The sequence below is a fragment of the Ruditapes philippinarum genome, unplaced genomic scaffold (genome assembly GCF_026571515.1).
Source record: "Ruditapes philippinarum isolate M1 unplaced genomic scaffold, ASM2657151v2 ctg5386_1_1_1_1, whole genome shotgun sequence".
In the NCBI taxonomy this organism is placed as follows: Eukaryota; Metazoa; Mollusca; class Bivalvia; order Venerida; family Veneridae; genus Ruditapes; species Ruditapes philippinarum.
This window is the reverse complement of record NW_026860746.1, coordinates 24,455-47,195: the sequence shown is the minus strand read 5'-3', so window position 1 is coordinate 47,195 and position 22,741 is coordinate 24,455. Positions and strand designations below refer to the sequence as shown.

The following is a 22,741-nucleotide window of genomic DNA, read 5'->3' as shown; positions in this document are numbered from 1 at the left end:
CCTCACATGTTACCATTCATGTCCTCACATGTCACTATTAATGTCCTCACATGTCACCATTCATGTCCTCACATGTCATCATTCATATCCTCACATGTCACCATTCATGTCCTCACATGTCACCATTCATGTCCTCATATGTCTCACATGTCATCATTCATGTCCTCACATGTCACCATTTATGTCATCACATGTCACCATTCATGTCCTCACATGTCACCATTCATGTCCTCATATGTCACCATTCATGTCATCACATGTCACCATTCATGTCATCACATGTCACCATTCATGTCCTCATATGTCTCACATGTCATCATTCATGTCCTCACATGTCACCATTGATGTCCTCACATGTCATCATTCATGTCCTCACATGTCACCATTCATGTCCTCACATGTCACCATTCATGTCCTCACATGTCACCATTCATGTCCTTACATGTCACCATTCATGTCCTCACATGTCATCATTCATGTCCTCACATGTCATCATTCATGTCCTCACATGTCATCATTCATGTCCTCACATGTCACCATTCATGTCCTCATATGTCTCACATGTCATCATTCATGTCCTCACATGTCACCATTGATGTCCTCACATGTCACCATTCATGTCCTCATATGTCATCATTCATGTCCTCACATGTCACCATTCATGTCCTCACATGTCACACCATTCATGTCCTCACATGTCACCATTCATGTCCTCATATGTCTCACATGTCATCATTCATGTCCTCACATGTCACCATTTATGTCATCACATGTCACCATTCATGTCCTCACATGTCATCATTCATGTCCTCACATGTCACCATTCATGTCCTCATATGTCTCACATGTCATCATTCATGTCCTCACATGTCACCATTGATGTCCTCACATGTCACCATTGATGTCCTCACATGTCACCATTCATGCCCTCACATGTCACCATTCATGTCCTCACATGTCACCATTCATGTCCTTACAAGTTATATGTTCAAACAAAGCTTGATTTCAAAAAAATGCATATGATGTTCATGTTAATGAAGATATTCAAATGATGCTAAATTTCCACAGAATATGATATCCATGGAAGCAGGCTGTCCAAAACAAATCAACATGTCCATGGAATACACAAAGTTAAATGGCAGCCAGTTGTCCAAAGGAAAAAGATTGGCACTAAAGTTTTCTCTGTTTGAAAGTATAAATCACATATCCTAAGGAAGGATGATGTCCAAAAGGTATCAAATATCCAAGACAAGTCACAAATCATGATGTTTCAAGGAAACTACAAGTCAATGAGAAATGTGATGTGCCTGGAAGCAAAATCTTCAAAGGAAACGGGATGATGTTCCGGTCAAAAATGATGTTTAAATGAAACCTGGTGTCTTCTTAAGTTTTCTCATTTGCATATCGTTTGTACATAATGTTGTGCCGGTGAGCTTTCTGAAATGAAAAAAAGGAAAAAGAACATTATCAGGTATTATAATTAAGAGTCAGTTCAATTATGTCAATTATAGGAAACCTAAAATAAATTGGTTTTTTTTAGTGTTGTTTTTTATGCTCTGTACAAAAATGTGGTGGACGGACGGAGACTATTTCTATATTCCCCGCTACCTATTCGGCGGGGGATAACAAGCAAAGTCATTAAATTGATATTCCTAACAATATGACAACTAGAAATGTGTCCATAGGACTCGGGTGCCCCCTCCGCGCCACTGTTCTGTCAATCTTTTTACTAAGCCAAGGGAAATAACTCTACAAATACTGGATAAATCCACAAGCGAAACCCCAGGTGCAAATCTAAATATGCTGAGCAACCTGCCCATAAGGTTTAATGACTATGTCAAATCCTTTTTGAGTAACTTGAGACACAAGTTGAAAATTGCAAAAATTTTGTAAGTGAAGGGCAACATTCTAAAAATACTAAATAAATCCAGACGAAAATACCTGGTGCACAACTGCACATGCTGATCAACATTCCTGTAAAGTTTCATGACTCTAGGTCAAATACTTTTTGAGTTACATGCGACACAAGTTGAAAATTGCAAAATTTTACTAAGTCAAGGGCAATAACTCTGAAAATACTAAAAATATCCAGACAAAAATACCCAGGTGCACAACAACACATGCTTATCAACATTCCTGTAAAGTTTCATGACTCTAGGTCAAATACTTTTTGAGTTACATGCGACACAAGTTGAAAATTGCAAAATTTTACTAAGTCAAGGGCAATAACTTTGAAAATACTAAAAATATCCAGACGAAAATACCCAGGTGCACAACTACACATGCTGATCAACATTTCTGTAAAGTTTCATGACTCTAGGTCAAATACTTTTTGAGTTACATGCAACACAAGTTGAAATTTGCAAAATTTTACTAAGTCAAGGGCAATAACTCTGAAAATACTAAAAATATCCAGACGAAAATACCCAGGTGCACAACAACACATGCTGATCAACATTCCTGTAAAGTTTCATGACTGTAGGTCAAATACTTTTTGAGTTACGTGCGACACAAAAGTTAACGGACGGACGGAAGGACGGACGGACGGACAAGGGTAAATCTAAATGCCTGCCACTAACGTGGGGGCACAAAAATCACTTTATGAATAAAAATAAGCACAAAGGATGACAAAGTAAGCAGAATTTGAATATACTATAAATAGACATATCATACCCTTACCCATAACCTACTAGAGAACCGGTACCAAAGCAATCAACTTTTGCCACTGCAATTAGCATTAGCCATTGCCGCCACAATTAGCCTTTGCTGCCACAATAAGCCTTTGGCATCGCAATTAGCCTTTGCTACCAGTATATAGCCAATCCAGCCTGTATTTTACATACAGTTCTATACTGTTGGCAGTTCAATTTTTGTATTTTGTCATTGAAATCCCTTGTAATTTGAATGGACTGTTCCAAATTCAAAGATACAAAAAAAATCAACTGGTTAAGGGGTGAATAAAGGTAACATATGTAACTTATCAAAATACACACTAACAATGCCCTCACCTCAAACTTGGTGATAAACTCAGCAAATACTCCAAACAGTTCAGTTGTTGTCACTTTTTTAGGATCTTCTCCGAAGTACTGAACAGTGCTGTGAAATTCTTCCATGGTGTTTGCATTCAGACGGAACAAACTTTGTATTTCATCTGATGCCTGTGATATGAAATGTCCCATCACATCTTGGAATTTATCATTGATACCAAGGTTTGTTTTCTGCGATCCAAACTTCTCGAGTGTGTTAGAAATATCCTGGAATGACACAATGAAATACATGTATAACCATTATTTTTCAACATATATTTTCTGTTTGTTTCTGTAAGATTTAAAAGTCAGTATTTCAGGTTTACACTTGCATATATTTCATTAACAAGTGTTCCTGGAAAATGTACGAGTATTTATATTTTTTTCAGTAAGTTTTGTTTTTGCTTCTACACCAAGGTAAACTACCGAGGCAGCACTGACAAACAAATGATACTCTGTCACAGTGTCATTAACCAAATTGTGACAAACTAAAAATGTGTCCAAAAGAATAACACTTTTCACCATATGAGTAGCTAGCTATACCAGGGGAAGAAGGACAACTGTTTGAATTGTCAAGATTCTTTGAAAGAAGGATCAATGATGTTTTTGTGCTCCAAAATTTGATAACTACATAATTTTTGTGACTTTGTAAGAGTTATCCTGTGTAAGAGTTATCCTGTGTAAGAGTTATCAGACTTAATATGTAAAGAGAAAACGACCTTGTTAAAAACAAGGACAATGAGGCCTATGACTCATAACCAGAGACAATATTTCTGGACATTATGACATCACAAGAACATCTGACGAACATTCAGATCTTCTTAACATGTTTTACACATTAAAGATGATTTTATTAAGAAGCAGAGTTAATAACATTTCATGACCTGTGACTTTTAAACATTAGACTGGATAAAAAAACTTTTTTCATACGTCAATAGGTCAGGCCATGCTAATGATGATATAATAGAAGCTGTTGATGAGTCATATTATAAAGATGATCAAGGCATAGGTTTCTATAGAAAAATATCTAATATGTATACTTAAAGGATATTGTCAAAAATTATCTAATTATTTCATGTACTATATCTTTTCATGATAGCTTGGTACTGAAAATGGGGGAAACCCTAAAGGTTGCCCATCAAGAAAAACCTTACTAATCACTTAGCAAGGAAACCTTAATTGTCATTTACCAAGGAACCTAAATTGTCACTTACAAAGGAGACTTTAATTGTCACTTCAGGAGGACACCTTAACTGTCACTTACCAAGGAAACATAAATTGTCACTTACCAAGGAGATTTTAATTGTCAATTAGAAAGGAAATCTTAATTGTCACTTGCCAAGGAGACCTTAAAGGGATATTCAGGCAAAATAATTACAAAAAAATTAAAATGATCTTTTGTACTCACCTCGCGCTAAAATGACATTTCTGAAAGTTTCAGCATAAATTTCTGTTTAAATTCTATATATTTTGGATTTGAAGCATGAATATATTTATATATGTTGAACAAAATTTAGACGCCAATAGAATCACCGAATAATTTTAAAACAAGTCAGGTGACTTGAACAAATCGTTGAAGTTACATTAACAGATACTGTGGATATTGTATGCTTGAAACAAATCTAAATCATTCATTTGACATGTTCTTTAACATTTCCAGAGTTCACTGTGACAACTATTGTGAAATCCTAGCGCTCTAACCTGACCCACGCGGGTCAGGTTAGGAAACCGCAATTTATTCTTTATATGGAGAAAAGTTTTGTTCCTTTGACTGTCTAATATATTTATTTTGAGGCCATTTACAGAATTAGGAACGAAAAATTCAAAACTAAGAAATGAAAATTTTGCCTGTGTCTCCCTTTAAATGTCACTTACCAAGGAGACTTTAATTGTCACTTAAGAAGGAAATCTTAATTGTCACTTACCAAGGAAACCTTAATTGTCACTTACCAAGGAAACATTAATTGTCACTTACCAAGGAAACATTAATTGTCACTTATCAAGGAAACCTTAATTGCCACTTATCAAGGAGACTTTAATTGTCACTTAAGAAGGAAATCTTAATTGACACTAAAGATGGAGACCTTAATTGTCACTAACCAAGGGAATGTTAATAATCACTTACAAAGGAAACCTTAATTGCCACTTATCAAGGAATCCCTTATGCTTGCTTTCCAAGAAAGCCTTAGTAGTTACGAAATTCTAATGGCGGTCCACTCAGGAAAACCAAGGAATGGCCCATCAATGAAACCCTTAAGGTGGACAACCAAAGAAACCATTATGGTACCCAGCCAAAGAAACCTTTAAGGTGGCTGACTAAGGAAAACCCTTATGGTGGCCCACCAAGAAAACCCTAATGGTTGCCCTCCAAGGAAAGGAAGATTTACCCACCAAAGAAATACTTATGGTGGCCAACCAAAGAAACCCTTATGGTGGCAGACCAAGGAAACCCTAATTATGGGCCACAAAGGAAAACATAATGTGTACCAACTAAAGAAACCTTGTTTACTCAATTCAGGTATAATTGTCAATTAACAATATGGATATATGCTAATTACCATAATGTCCTGTCATGAACATAACCTTTACCGGTAACTACTTGTACGTGATGTTTATCAGTTCTCTTGGTGTTTGTTTTCATGGACATTTCATGAGTCAACATTTATTAATGACTCAACAAAACTTTATTTTGTTTAAAATATAATATCCCTTTTCCTTAAGAAATTCATGTTTAAGCTCTTTGAAATTGTTTTAAAATGTCTACTTACACAACAACATACATGTATGTATATTATTTTGTAATTTTTTATGTTATATAAAAGTATTGATTGAAAAATGTAAAATTAATGTATTGTGTAAAAAAGAAATATACATAAAACAGGTCTTAAATGTGGTTTCCAAACAAAAAAATATATATACATGTAGTTTTAGAAACTGTTTTTAGAAAAAAATGTCATGTAAAAAACAGTAAACTTACTTGTAACACTTTTCTCAGGTCTTGAAGTTCTTGATTCAAAAGAACATTGGAAACTGTTAAATCAATCAAAAATGTTTTGTCACAAAGTAATAAAATTTAATAGTAATACAATTTAATAAACAGCATTGCCCCAAAAGTGTTATTCTACAACAAATAAAATAAATACGAGTTATAAATGGTAAAATTATGTTGTTTTAATAATCTTAAGGTTGATTCTCGAAACATCTGTAGCATAGAATTTCTCTTTCATTTTAAACATTTATGAATATTGTTCATTTAAATAATGAAATGTTCCAGAACAAAATATTATGTTGCTATTTAAAGTAATGATTTCATGCATGCCCTACTCAACTCACTATAAAGGAAATAAATGAACCAAATTCTTTTCTACAGGTGCATATAGAAATTATTTCTTTTTATAATTCAAAAAACAATAATTTTGGTAACTACTGGCAGCAGATATATAGCTTTTAACACTAACATTATTCTTAATTAAAAAAAACAACTTTTGTTTGAAAAATTCTTAACAATAAAGGGATAACCTGAATCTTCACTTAAACTTTTCTATGGAATTTTTTCATATGGTATATGTTTGTTTATATAGACCTTTTGCTTTTTATACACACAAACATCATATAATGGAAATTCGTTAGACCAAATATCATTATGACCTTGATATAGAATAACCATTGTATTTAATATTATCATCATAATTCACTATGACATTGACCTTGTGACCTTTGACCTTGTGACATGATATTTATATATGCACATCATGACATGGTGTCTTGTTATCTTTTGAACTTAAATTCGTGCCCTTGGCATCACAAACTGTGCCATGACAAAACCAACATAATGCGTTTGTGACTAGCATGGATCCAGACCAGCCTGAACATCTGCGCAGTCTGATCAGGACCCATGCTGTTTACTATTTAAGTTTCTCTTCTTGTAATAGGATTTGTAGACAAACAGCATGTATCCTGATCAGACTGTGTGGATGCACGGCTGGTCTGGATCTATGCTGGTGGCAAAAGCACTTTAGGTTTTGTCAAGGCACAACTCAATTATATCTCTTACACTTGGCTGCTGCTGGAACTGTAGTAAGCTCCTCCCCTACTGCCACAAGCTCTGGAAACTTGTTAAACACAGCCTCCGCTAACACATGTAGGAATGTCAGTTTATTGTCAGATGTTTTCGTTATTTCGAGCTGTAAAAAATCATACAATTAATCACTTTAGATTACATAATAAAAACAGTTTAGTTATGAAGTAAGAAAAGAGATTTTAACTTGAGACTAGAAGGTTTTTTGTCACAAAAACATATGTCTCCCCTGTGTGTACATGTGTCTATTCTAAGGATGGATTTTTCGATAAATGAAAGCCTGTTTTTTCTATATTAAGCTCTGGTGGCCATCTTGTGCAGGGAAGCGTAACATGCTGGCTATGTGTACAACTACTCTAACTAGAGATAGTAATAATCACTCCTGTTAAGTTTCATCTAAATCCAGTTGGCAGTTTGAAACTGTGAAAGCATGACAAGTTTACTGCAGACAAACAGAAGTTCTTATACTTATGTGGCTTACTCTATTGTTCTCCCTAATTTTCTTTAAGCCACATAAAGGAAGATAGCCATATAAAAGCCAGTTATGGAAGGAATGACATCTAAGAGAAAGTACCATTACTTATTTTTCCTCAAGCTTGGGTGGATGAATAGACAGACGAAAAAGGCAAAAGCAATACGTCTGCCAAAAATCAAAATGTTTTGTCAGTGAACATGCTGCCCTGCTTTTCACAGGCGGGTTACATTATTATTAAGTCTTAAATAAACAAAAGTTTGTCACTGACATTGCAATACTTGTTATAATGTCTGATTCCCAACCTCAACCAATATAAATGACATTAACTTTGAAAAAGAACTTGTTTTCATAAGAGCTCTGCTGAGGCAGGGTGGCAAATTTACCAGAAGGTAACTAAAATGTGCCTTACAGAAATATAGCAAGTTTCTTGTTATAAATGGTTCTGATTATGACTTCCATCAAATGTACAAGAGAAATATACAGTTTAAATTTTTTCTTGGCAAAAATTTAACATATCAGTAATAGAAAATAATTGAACATTGCATTAAAAGAAATCAATTAAATCAAAGTTGCAATACGCTGATTGCAGAGAAATTATCAAACTTGACCTGTGTTCTAATATTACATACTTGCTTGGCAAATGTATACACACTCCCTGGAATCCTTTAAAGTTATTCTGATAATTACACAAAAAATTCACTTAAAAGTGGGCATAACTTAATTAATAATAAGTTAATTGTGACCAAAATCGAACTAAAACTGAGTTTTGATATAACATATTACATACCAAAAATAAATAAAATCATTGAAATCCTTCAAAAGTTATGCTTTGAAACCAGTTAACCCATTATTAGCATTTTGTGAAAAATGGCTGTTTTCATTGAAAAGACTCCCTTTACACGTTCAATTTGCTATAAAACTATAAAAACTGCTTCAATACTAATCAAACATGGCACAAATGTTGACTGGACCATTGCCTTTGTAACAACATGCCTAGGCTTAAATTTCCTGTTACCATGGCAACGAGGGGACATCTCAAAATTGCCAAAAAGCACTATTTTGTGTTGATTTTTTCCATCAACATTGATTTCAAAGTGCTGCAACTTCTCAATGGATTGAGATAGAGTCAAATGCTTTTCAGCGTTGGTTACACATTACCTCATCAATCTAGGGTCATATTTAGCCTCTAAAAAGTCCAAAATTTTCTTGGCGATGAGGGGGACTTCAGCCCCCTTCAAACCCCCCAAACAGAAGGGGGCACATCCCCCTGATGTATCTTTTGGATAAGGGGGCGCGCCAAAAAGTCACCTTTTTAAACAACATTGCTCAAAAGAAAACAAGTGTTTGGTGCCTTAATAAGGCACTTTTTCACAATTTGAGACAACAATAAAGGGGGGTGAAAAGGCTGTTAAAAGGCATGATTATCGGGTAATGGGTTAAATATGGTTAAAAAGGGGCATAACTCTATAAATAATGACTTAACAACTTGGATTCAGTCCAGTTCCAGTGAGGTCTCGTATAATTATTCTAATGATAAAATGATTATAAAAGGACTTTTCCTGCTTTGAATACAAAACTGTCCTTTGTTAGGATTTCAATATGAAACATAATCAACTAAAAGCAGTCAAGGGACCAGGGACCGCATAGATCGGCAGGCTAGACTTAGACAAAACAATAACACTGCCAGGTTTAAAGGATTAATTCTTACTTGAGATAAAAATCTGATCTTGAACCCAGCTGCTTCTCCTACCCTCTGGTTACCTTGGTTCATGTAATTACCCATTGCCAATATAAGCTGAAATATAAAATATCATGTAACAATTTAGGTCATTGCCAATATAAGCTGAAATATTACATATCATATATCAGTTTTGACAATTGCCAATATGGCAATCCTGCAATATTAAAATAGCAATTTCTCATTTTCTGCATGCAAGATTGAGGCAATCCTGCAATAATAAAATAGTGATTTCTCATTTGCTGCTATGTCAAAACCTTTAGTGTGCTGTTGGTTTCTGAATATACCTATGCAACCAGTGCAGACCAAATTCAGCCTAATCATAATCATGGTCTGCACTGTTTGCTTTTTAGTCAGCATGCCCAGCAGTTGAAGTGATGGTGTTATTTAAAGTTTCTATTTTTAGTTCTGAACCCAATCTTGGAAATGACTTACAAGTTGAAGAGGACATGTTGTTTCATTAAAGTTTATTGTGAGTTTATTGTCAGCTATTTGTTTCACAAACAAGAAGAACCTAAGCAATTATACAATTATTATTCCTATATACCGGTAGTTTCATCAAAATCGGTCCATATGTTGAGGTAAGCTAGATGATGTTAAAAGTTATTTTGTTACTAGCACCTAAATACATTGTAACATCATCTTGTTTGACAGACCATAATGTTCATCCAAGGACCTTGGAGAGAATGATGTAGTTCAAAGTTTATTTCATTTTTTTATTAGCTTATTCTACAGAATGGCAAATTTGTTCAGTACAACGAAATAAACCAATACTTTTTTGTAGAGGGCCATTCCAGTAAGTTTCATGACAAATGACTAAGTGATTTACCAGGAGATGACATAGATCTTGTAGTCAAGCACTGACCACCGATGCACGACTTAAAGTGATCACAATGAGCTCACCTTATGCCGTAAGCTAAACAATCAATCTAACAAATTTCTGAAGTAATTAAAAGAAGGATTATGACAATGTATTTATACTTACCTCTAGAATCTTTGACAGTTTTTTACTATGTCTCAATTCCAATGATGCTTTCCTAATATGCTGCAAATGCTGGAAAACAAAAATTTTGGTAACAGTCACACCCATTGAAAAAGAAAAAAGCAAATTACACAATTTTAATAAGAACACATTTATAAAAGAAAATGTAAATTATAAAATTTTTACAAACTTGGCCTTACTTGGCAATCTTGAGACCTGATACATATAATTATGTTTAAAATATATCTCATAAAACATTTGGGATGGGACAAAGTTATTCCTATACAGCTCCTTACCCCTATCAATACTATGTGTAAAAGGGCTGTAAAAACGGGGTCTGCCATATTCTAGTTATGGAATAAAACATATTTTTCCTAATACACAGATTATTTTGAAGCTATCTTTTTACATGAATATGAATAATTCAAAAATAAAGGAAGGTGAATTATCTTTTACTCAGATCTAAAAATACATGTAAAGTACTTTTACATAAGTCATAAAGATTATACAAGTATTGACCTTTGCAACTACATGTGTACTCAAGGACTGTTTTGCTACTTCTACAGAAATTTAATAAATAACTGAAACTCTGTGTGTGATTGATTTGACTCCTGGTGTGGCGTAAGTGTTTGACTCCTGGTGTGGTGTAACTGTTAAAATTGACATCTCAAATACGGTCCAAGACAACCTCAAACGTACATTGTGAGACAGGTCACCCCTTTTTTTGAGTGCAAGTTAAAATTCTGACCATTATGATTAATATTGAGCTGGTTCTGACTTATTGTCTTTAACGTTTGTGTGAACACACGTTAATAATTGTTTTTTCTTTAAAATATCTTCCTGTGAGCAATGAAGAAAATGAAAGTAAGAGTAGTATAATAGACTTCTTTTTTATTAAAACTGAAGAGTTGAAATGAAAATTTTTCATTACAGAGAATCTAGTAAAAAAAACAATTTTTATTGCAGCTTGTATAACATTATTGCAGAAAGGTTCTATTTGGTAATGTTTCAAATAGACAGTCACCTGCTAATTAATTATTCACAGTACTACCATTTTTTTATACAGCCAAAGATGGAAAATTTCTGACTTTGTAGGCTAAACTGGCTTATACTGGTGACAAAGGCTGATCATCTCTGGTTCCAGCAGGTTAAGGGTTTAAACCAGAGTGACCTTGATGCTCAGGGACCTTAAAATGGAATAGCTATTTAAAGACCTTAGTAAAAATCTAAAATATCACATTTTTAATTAAGACACAAACCATTCATCAGTTTAGGGGAGAAATTTCAAAATTCAATGACTGAATAACGAGCAGTGTATATGAATGTGTCGTCTGCACAGGACACATACTGTCAGGTAGAATCTGCCCCTGAAAGCTGACTTAGGGTTAAGCTAAGTTGACATGACCGTTTTTTTAATTTTCTATACAGTTTGTTTAAAACTTTCTTGGAATTAAAGTACAACGTAAAGACCTTGCAAATGTCACAGAATTTTTATAATGTTAAATAACCTTTACTTATGAAACTAAAGAAAAATTAGATCTTATACAACTCTTAACAAAATATGAGAAATACAGTCATTTAATTTATATGTACTTGTATATTTTCAATAATTCTTGTTCAGGTTAGATAAGAAACAAGAAAATGTCAAAGAAATTTAAAAAAACAACAAAAAAAAAACAAAAAAACACCACAACACAACATCATCATCAGTGAAGCATCATTTTATATAAGAATGACATGGTATCTTATATAAAAATAAAAGTATAACATAAAACAAAAAATTTCAAAATTATGTAAAAAGCCTTTAGGAACTGATTTTTTCATGTAAAATCATATATCGTCACCTAAATGCAGTAACGGATTAACTCCTTTTGAACTTTAATAGTAGTTAACCCATTTCTGCACCAAAGTGAAGATATGTATGGTGTGAAAGTTATTAAATCAAACCTGTCACACACTCATAATATCAAGCACCTTGGAATTGTTCATTAAGTATTGTAATGCTTTCCCGCCTAAATTTTAGATAACATTGGCCAATATCGTAAATATTGGTCATTTCCGGAATATTATTTTTCACAATATTCGGTATTCAATAAGTTTTAAGCATTTATAATCAGAATTTAGTACATAGCAATAAAGGATGAGTGATTGTAAATAATCTTAAACCCAAGATTTTGAAAATAAAAAAGTTCCGGAAATAACCGATTTCCTATGATATTTGCTGATGTTTGACATTCTTTGGCGGGAGAGCATTACAGTAAGACTATCTTAAAATAAAAAAATTATAACCATAATACACTGGAGCCGCGATATAGCGCTCTTCGGTATAGCGCTAATCTCAGTAGAACGCTCATATGCCTTGGCTCCCCCCAAAAAAATTGTATTTTTCGCTGATTATAATTTTTTTTTCATGTATATCAATACCGCACCTTATCCACTATAACGCTTGTTCAATGTGTCAGTCGAGTGCAATAAACAGTCATAATTACATCACTCATGATAAGAAGGTGTGAATTCATACACAGGTAAGTGTTAATCTGCTCTTTTGTTCATTTTGAACTGTTGATCAGTCAGGTATCAAACTGTTAGCTAAAACATGCAAACACCGAAGAGTTAAGTTAATCACCCAAGCATACAATTAATTTTAAAAAGCAATTACTTTCGATCTATCGGCAAAAAAGTTGTTGAGGATGACTGATTTTTTCACAAGAGACAGCAGGAAAGACGATTAATTTAGTCCCATCCACTAGGTATCAATTTTCATGACCACACATAACACACGTTAACACCGCTGTTTTACTGGAAATTTATAAACAATTGTACATTCGTGGTTTATATTTTTAATTCGTAAATTTCATGTTTATATTAAAGATATTCAGTAATGCTTTACAAAATAATTAATAATAATATATAAATCAAAGTGCTGCAGCACTGAATGCGACGGACATGCAACCGGAGAGACATTAATTAAGGCTTCTTTTAGAAAAAAAAAATATATATATATATAACAGAGAAAATTTATTCCATACAAGTTCGAGATTTGTAGAGCAATATATTTTGTGTCCCAAACTGATATAATTCAGATTTTCTACTTTCAAGCACTTAAATACAGAATGAAATTTATGCCTAAAAACTCTGGTCAAACTTGTAAATCAGTGTCCTTATCGATTTATTCTAAGAAATGATATGTAAATAGAAAAAAAACTATCAACGAAATATTTCTAGAATAAATCCAGGCAAATAAACTTCAAACATAATACATTATACATTTGAGAATGCTATTTAGAATTGCTTCGTGTTGTATCATAGTGGGCATACAGACAATAAAATATAAGTCATTTGTATTTTTATTTCTCTTGGATATGTCTCATTAAAAAAAAATTGGTTAAAATCATCAGCAATTAATAGTGTATTTCTTAGATTTTTTTTATTTACAAGGTAAAGATGTAGAGGCCAGAGCACATCGTTTTTATTTTAATTTAAATGTCACTTAAGCACTACAGTGTTTAGTTGTCCTTTTCAACTTCACACTAAATTCCATTTTCAACTTGTTTGCTTCTTACAGTTGTATAGCATTTCTAAAAGTATTGCATTACAATCCGCTGGTTTATTAATTACACGTTTAATGTGTACTTCCTATAATCGCCTGTCCAAAAATCAGAACAGGTAAAGCAGAATCTATTTTAGAATAGCGAAGGTTAACTCATATCATGACCTAGTAAAATATGTAAACAAACCACAAGAATCGGAAGTAGAACTGATATTATAACTTCCTTACCATGAAAGACTACATGGCGGTAAAGTGTCTTACATGCATTTTCAAAAATAGATATTTTTACTAGCCATTGTACTGTATCTAATATATTAATAACTGCTGAATATTCAGCTAAACCCGCGGTATGAGTCACGAAAATAGTTCTTCTTTTATTAATGCGCGAGTTATCCTAGAGTCACGAAAAACTTTTGATTTGTTAATAATAATGTTTTGTATAATGTAGAAATATTTATTTCCTACTAATAATGTCTTGGAACTCAGAGGTTACACCTTTATTGAAGTATAATTTGCTGTCCTACTTTTTCGACAGCGGTAAATCGTTTCAGCAGTAATTTGCATATTGCGCAATAATACTACGGGACTACAACGTTTTTATCAATAATATACGTTCATATTTTAACTTGGATAACTTAATTTGAAATTGAAAAGGCTAAATATGGAAGACATTAAGATATCCAGACAAAGTATGGGAGTTTTGAAGGATCAAATTCATGTACTATTTCTTGGGCTGTTAATTGGTTTAGGACACATTGCGCGAGTGTAGCCAACGAAATCCCATGTGTAGATGACTTAGCTCTGAACGCGCCTGAGGGCGCGTCCGTCGCAAAAAGCTTGGACTGATATCCATTGGAAGGTAAGTAAACAATCATTTCCACTAACAAGCGTTATATGTTTCGGCGGTGGGTGGGGTAATGCGATATTTTCGCTATAATTACACAATGAGCGTTATAAAAAGTTACTCGTTACAACACTGTCTTGAGATCATGGACCCCAACATGAGCGCTATATCGCGGCTCCAGTGTATTATACATACATCTTTCATTTCAGAGATTTTCTCCTGAAAATTTCCTTTGAAAACCAGCGCTTTGAGTCGTTGTTCATAACCTGGTACTCGACTCATCTGAAATATTAAAGAAACAAAACAAGGACTGTAACTCTGTCTGACAAGCACCCATAGAAAGATGCTTGATATTAAATATGTCAAACTACAAAAGGGATCTCCACGCTCTCTTGACAAATGAATTAGGTACCAGTAGCTGACTGCCCTCAAATACTATAAACAATGTGGCTTCATATACCATAATTGTCATTGATTCTATTACAGAAATACAATCTAATCAATTATTAAATTTTTTTTTGCCTTAAATGGTTTTTTTCCACAAAGATTGTTTCAATACAAAAGGGTTATACATGTACCTATAACCCTTGTTAAGATATTAACACTTCTTTTAAGAAACACATCAAAACTGTTCCATTTTTCTCAGAGGTTTGAAAAGTTATATATTTTTTTACTGCTGTTTGGATATTGTGTTACAAATTTGAAAAAAAATGAGGCTTATAATTCTTAGAATGGGCACTGGGCCTTATTTCATCCCTAGTGATAGAGTGAAAATGACCTGAATGGGAATAATGATAATTTAACTAATGGGTTAGCTCATACCTCATATGTAAATCTATCTGGTGGACTAAGTTCCTCTATATCACCATTATACGAGTCTAACTGCTCCATCTGTGAATATAAAGATATGCTTTGATCTGTTTGCATTAAAGTTTCTATAGATGTATCAAGGGGGACAACTACAACACTAGTGTTTAAAATAAGACAAACTCCTCACAGTGATTACCTCCCTTCACAGATTGTAATCACTGCCTTTGCAGATGTCACAATCATGATGATGAAAGACACATGATGTAACGTCAAATATATACCGTTACAAAGAAAGTCGAAGATCATTTTTCTCTTTCTGTTTTATTTTTAACTTTATACAAAATAATGAAAAAAAATATTCAAAAGCTGAAAAATTATAAAATGGTGGACTGATAAGGGGAGATCACTGCATGGGAGATTGAAAATAGGACAGTGTTTTATCTGTAGAGTTACTTACCTTTCCATGAGTAAAATGAGCAATACCAAATGAAACAACTTTAATAATATACAAAGTGTACCTATTTTTAGCAAAAAACTAAACTTTCACACGCTACAGCCATGTCCCAAGTGGCACTTTTGTATAGTTGAGCTAGAAGGTTCAGAATTGTTCAAAAAGCTGTCAAATTTTGGCTTTTTTTTGTGGGAGTAACACAATTATGTAGTATTAGGTGTGAAAGGTAGCTAAATTTCTTACCTCTTGTTTGTTTGGAGCATATGAAAGAAGTTGTCTCAGCAGTTCTGGTGTTAAAACCTCCTCATCAAGCATGTACAGGGCATGCCGTATCTCACTCAAGGTCAACTTCAACTGCCCCAAAATTATTGCTGAGCATAAATAAAACATTGTGTTAGAATGATTGGTTAATATCATATCACAGTTTTTTTCCAAGGCCATGTTATTGTTGGTTATAAATAAAAGCAATGTAAATTTTACAGGCCTTATAAATTTCTTGCTGAACATAACTAAATAACTGTACTAATTACCAAAACTTTTAAGAAACAAATGAATTATGATGTTCCAGCTATTAAGCCAAAGCATAATATTTTAGACATTATTACTGATTTTTATTTTATTTCTTTCTTTTTTTTGGTTGGGTTTAATGACACACCAACACAGTAATGGTCATATGGGGACTTTCCAGCTCATACCTTGTATGTGGAGGAATACCACAGGTGCCCATCCATGCATTATTTCAGGCACAAACAGGCACCTAAGTAGAACCACCAACGTTCCGAAAGCAGGTGGGATAGTTTCCTCACATGAATGAATTCAAGATTCACACCCACAGCAGAAAGGGACAATTGGTTTGAAGTCAATAACCACTCAGCCCCACTATTACTGTAACATAGTAAAATAAAAATTATTCATAGGTTAAATTGTATATACATGTATAAAAACTTACATAGATTATAGGCTTTCTTTGGATTAAGTATACATATTTTCGACTTCTTTTCTGGAAGCCCTGCAAGATAACATTACCATAAAACTAGCATATTCAAAAACCATTTAAATAACTTACATAATTCATATTATTTCATTTTTGAGTGGGATTACAGTGTTACATACCATGGAATCATTATTTAGCAATAAAACAAGATGCCCAATTCCTTGCTTAAACAGGAAGCTTGGTAGAATCACTGTCAATTTTTATAACAGTGCTGTACAACTTCCTCACATGATTGTAAGCACTTGTCCTACTTCATAATTACCTATCTATCATGTTTTCTGTCCTATTTCATGATTACCTACACTACACTATGTGAAAACTATCATGTTTTAAAATCATATGAGCCGTGTCACGACAAAACCAACATAGTCTGATCAGGATCCATGCTATTCGCTGTCAGTTTCTCTACTTGTAATAGAGTTGGTAAGAGAACAGCATGGATCCTGATCAGACTGCGCGGATGCGCAGGCTGGTCTGGATCCATGCTGGTCGCAAACGCATTCTGTTGGTTTTGTCATGACACGGCTCATATACAAGTCTGCTTTCTTATCAAATCAGAGTTGGCATTTTGATTAAAATTACACCCAAAAACCCATTAGTCATGTACAATACTTTTGATATTCTATTCTTCAGTCTGAATTCCAGTACTGGTTTAATATTCGGACACACGGTTTATATACCACGTTGAGAGGCAGGCATATTAACAAACAGACCACATCTCCATTATTTTTAAGATTTCAAACAGTGTAAGAAATTTTAAGGTAAGAACACTGCAGATATTTTAAACCACTTGGAAAAAGTTTTATTGACCAGAACATAATATTATAATATGAGCCGCGCCATGACAAAACCAACATAATGGGTTTGCGACCAGCATGGATCCAGACCAGCCTAAGCATCCGTGCAGTCTGATCAGGATCCATGCTGTTCGCTATTAGTTTCTCTACTTGTAATAGGGTTGGTAAGCAAACAGCATGGATCCTGATAAGACTGCGTGGATGCGCAGGCTGGTCTGTTTCCATGCTGGTCGCAAACGCATTATGTTGGTTTTGTCATCTTTTCCATTTTATGTACAATCAATTAGAACATTATGACAAGGTGCATCCAAAATATGCAATCAAATATAAAACTATGAAACATATACATGTAATGACAGTCAAATAAAACCTTATTTAAAAATTTGAAATATACGTTGAGCACATATGACAAATAAAATTTACATTGTTAATTTCATGATGTTCAAATAAAACTTATGTACAATATCATGTTAATTTCACAATGTCATGTTAATTTCACAATATCATGTTAATTTCAATCATTGACTAACTGTCTAATCAGAGAAACATATGCACTATCAGGAGTGTTGCACAAACAAAATAGAGATAGAAAAGGAATATGTAAAGAATGTCAGAAATGGCAAAATTGAAAAATGTTGCAGGCTTGGTTAAGGTTTAGCCTCTTAATGGATGACAGTGGTAAGTGCATGCTACATTATAGAAACAGTTTTATAATCTATTCACAATCAGAACAATGCAGTTTTTAATATCATTTTTAGGTAGTAATCAACTCTAAACATGCTTTAACTATTATAATTATAATGTTTTCACTAAATGCTAATATTAAAAGATGTCATAAATAGATAAAAGTATTGAGTGTGTAATATTGTTATAAATAAAAGAAGAGCCATGTCAACATGGCCATCCCCCGCCAAATGTGTTTGCTCATTGGAAGAATGTATATGTAGTAGAGCGGAATAATTCCATTTTAAGAGGTCTTTTGGTAATGAAAACTGATGGCTATAGTGATTACAGATTTGAAACCTATGTGAATACTGATGGCTGAAAATAACAAAGGGCAATTACTGAAAAATAATGCAGGGTAGGTTATCATTCTTGTGTGCTGCATCCCTCCTCAGTAAAATCTATCCACCTATGAAGTTTCAAGTTGATACCTCAAATACTTTTTGAGAAAAAAATTGAATTGAAAAATTAAGTATGAAAAAGAGCAAAGGGCAATAACTCAAAAATTATAAAAGGTAGAGTTATCATTCTTGTGCAGTGCACACCTCCTGAGTGAGATCTATGCACCTATGAAGTTTCATTTTGATATCTCAAAGGCTTTTTGAGTTATGCTCTGGACAAAAATTAATTTTGAAAAATAACAAAGGGCAATAACTCAAAAATAATGCCGGGTAGAGTTATCATTCTTAAGCACTGCACTCCTCCTCAGTGAGATCCATCCACCTATGAAGTTTCAAGTTGATACCTCAAATACTTTTTGAGATAAGCTCTGGACAAAATAGCATGAAAAAAAAGGGCAATAACTCAAAAATTGTATAGGGAAGAGTTATCATTCTTGCGCACAACATTCCTCCTCAATAAGATCTATCCACCTATGACATTTCATGTTGATATCTCAAACACTTTTTGAGTTATGCTCCACTCAGGTGAAAAATTAGGTATGAAAAATAACAAAGGGCAATAACTCAAAAATTATGAAAGGTAGAGTTATCATTATTGTGCACTGCACACCTCCTGAGTGAGATCTATGCACCTATGAAGTTTCATGTTAATATCTCATAGGCTTTTGGAGTTATGCTCTGGACAAAAATTAATTTTGAAAAATAACAAAGGGCAATAACTCAAAAATCATGCAAGGTAGTTATCATTCTTGTGCACTGCACTCCTCCTCAATGAGGTCTATCCACCTATGAAGTTTCAAGTTGATAACTCAAATACTTTTAGAGATATGCTCCGGACAAAAATGTCGGACGGAAGGACGGACGGAAGGACGGAAGGTCGGACGGACGGAGACTATTTCTATATCCTCCGCCGAAAAATTTCGGCGGGGGATAAAAAAAGACTTAATCAAGGAATAATATCATTTGGTTATACATTATTTTGGTACTTAATCAATGACTTACACCAATTTGTTATAAATAAACCTGGCACTTAATCAAGGACTTACACCAATTTGTTATAATCCTGGCACTTAATCAAGGACTTACACCAATTTCTAATAAATAAACCTGGCACTTAATCAAGGACTTACACCAATTTGTTATAATCCTGGCACTTAATCAAGGACTTACACCAATTTCTAATAAATAAACCTGGCACTTAATCAAGGACTTACACCAATTTGTTATAATCCTGGCACTTAATCAAGGACTTACACCAATTTCTAATAAATAATCCTCGCACTTAATCAAGGACTTACACCAATTTCTAATAAATAAACCTGGTACTTAATCAAGGACTTACACCAAGTAAATATGGTATTTAATCAAAGACTCAAAACCAATTTTTTCAAAAATAAACCTGATATCAATAAATTATGTCATAAATAATCTAGGAACTAGAAAAAGAACGTATATGAATATGACTTAACCCATTACTTCATGAGCATTTTGTGAAAAATGGCTGTTTTCATTGAAAAGTCTCCCGTTACAAGTTCAAATTGCTATAAAACTATAAAAACTGCTTCAATACTAATCAAACTTGGCACAAATGTTGACCGGATCATTTCCTTTGTAACCACATACTCAGGCTTAAATTTCCTGTTACCATGGCAACAAGGGGACATCTTAAAATTGCCAAAAATCACTATTTTGTGTGGATTTTTTCTATCAAAATTGATTTCAAAGTGCTGCAACTTCTCAATGGATTGAGATAGAGTCGAAAGTGCGTTGTTTCGCATATATATGAGGTAAAGGGATAAATAAATCTTGTACATAATAAAAGACTTATAATACCAAATAGTAATTTGTTATAAATAAACAAAGGACTAATTATATACAAATAAGCAAGGGCATCATTCTAATTTACTAGGGAATAATATTTCTTGCATATCAGACTGGTGTTTCCGTTAGTTTAACCCATGCCGGAAATTTCATCTGGCATGGGGGACAAGCTATACAGTGACATGCTTAGGATGTTGAATTTTGCTGTTATGAATGGAGTTGTAATTTCATACACTGCTGTAAGAAAATAGTTATGGGTGAAATGATAAAAATTTCCATGGAAATTTGTTTTAATAAGGTAAAGAATTTAAAATATGGTAGAATATGCAAGAAAAGATCAGAATATCCGCCTCTCTGGGAACTGGACCAGTCCCCATCAGGACCTATATTCTGATTCAAACAGCAACATATGACAGATGCTATTAGTCTTTGTTATAAATCAAGCAATTCTTGAACTATTCTTTGTTATATTAATCAAGCAGGCTTTATAATTCCGCACACCATGCCAATATTGTAAAGTAAAATATACTTTTAAGAGCTGACATTCTATGTTTTACACATGTACACTGTGAAAAGGCCTTGTCACACTGGAAATCTAACCATATATGAAATATTTTTATGAATAATAATAAAATATTATGAAAATTGTCATAGATGAATATAACAGATGAGATATTTTACCATACAGACTTCAAAGGGTGTAATCTATATACATTGTATATAACTGGGCTGGCTAAAATTTGTTGAGTGTTTGCTAGTATCTTACTCAACATAAATTAATTGAATATTTTGTCACAGGGTTTTTTTTCTCCATTTTATATAGAATTTATGTGTATTTACCCTTTAACCCGCGGATTTGCCCAGCTTTTAATTTAGAGTATTCCATTAAAATTTATTTAAGGGATTTCAATATCAAAATACAAAAAAACCCCAAAAAACACACACAGACATCCCCCAAATCCCCCCGCGCCTCCACACAAAAAATCCCTCAGCTACAAACGTTACAATGCACCAATATGCCGGCTAGGCTAGCTCTACAGTAGTTATTACAATGGCTAACCACTTATGGTTCCAGCAGGTTTAGGGTTAAATATCATAAGACATTTTTTTTGTAAGATTTGACCATAAGAATAAGAAAAACACATAAAATGCATCATTTCAACCTTCTATAGCTTTACACCCTTTTAAAGCAAATACAATTTGTTTACAACATGTCTAGGAAAAGAAATAGTTAAATAAATTGACATTATAAAGCAATATATAAATGATTATGCAAATTATAAATACAAGTCAGTCTATAATAAAAATTTATCCTGAGGAATAAATCCTTACCAGTTAGTTTGGTTTCTAAAATAACAAACAGAAATAAAATTCATTTTCTTAAAACTAAGTTAAAACAAGAACAGGATGAACCGGATGCTCCCTGAATAGATTTTGGACACAGAAAAGTATACCTCTTATAGTGTCAGAGTTATGTCCCAGACAAAGTTCAAAATGTAAATATGAACAAAGGGCAATAACTCCAAAATTAAGCAAGGCAGAGTTACAGTTCTTGTGCAATGCACTATGCAATTAGATCTATCTATCTACAAAGTGTCTTGTTCATATCTATTATACTATCAGTTATGTCAAGGACAATGTTCAAAGTATAAAAATGAACAAAGGGCAATAACTCAAAAATTTGGCAAGGCAGAGTTATGGTTCTTGTGCACTGCACTTCTACCCAAAGAGATCTATCTACCTTAAAAGTTTCTATGCCCTGGGTTCAAAGTTTAGAAATAGACAGAGGGGAATAACTCCAAATTAGGCAAGGGACAGTTATGGTTCTTTTGCACTGCACTTTTACCAAATGACATCTATCTACCAACAAAGATTCATGTTGATATCTCTTATAGTTACAGTTATGTCCTGCACAATGTTTAAAGTTTAGAAATGGACAAAGGACAATAACTCCAAAATTAGGCAAGACAGACTTATGGTTCTTTTGCACTGCACTTTTACCCAAAGAGATCTCTCTACTTACAAAGTTTCATGTTTAAACATGTATCTGT

The 22,741-nt window shown here is 33.4% G+C and overlaps 1 protein-coding gene across 4 annotated transcripts in view; it reads right to left on the bottom strand.

The window, feature by feature from the left end:
- Window positions 1–846: 846 nt before the first annotated feature.
- Window positions 847–22,741, bottom strand: part of LOC132713254 (delphilin-like) — a gene marked incomplete at its 5' end in the record, with an annotated part of 45,011 nt that continues 23,116 nt past the window's right edge. For 2 of the 4 annotated variants that reach the window (XM_060695757.1, XM_060695758.1), the window contains 11 exon segments: window positions 847–1,437; window positions 3,009–3,254; window positions 6,004–6,056; window positions 7,081–7,210; window positions 9,288–9,374; window positions 10,303–10,371; window positions 14,889–14,975; window positions 15,516–15,584; window positions 16,198–16,325; window positions 16,904–16,963; window positions 21,220–21,285. In XM_060695757.1, coding sequence (XP_060551740.1) covers window positions 1,384–1,437; window positions 3,009–3,254; window positions 6,004–6,056; window positions 7,081–7,210; window positions 9,288–9,374; window positions 10,303–10,371; window positions 14,889–14,975; window positions 15,516–15,584; window positions 16,198–16,325; window positions 16,904–16,963; window positions 21,220–21,285 — 1,049 coding nt within the window. 4 annotated transcript variants of the gene reach the window in all.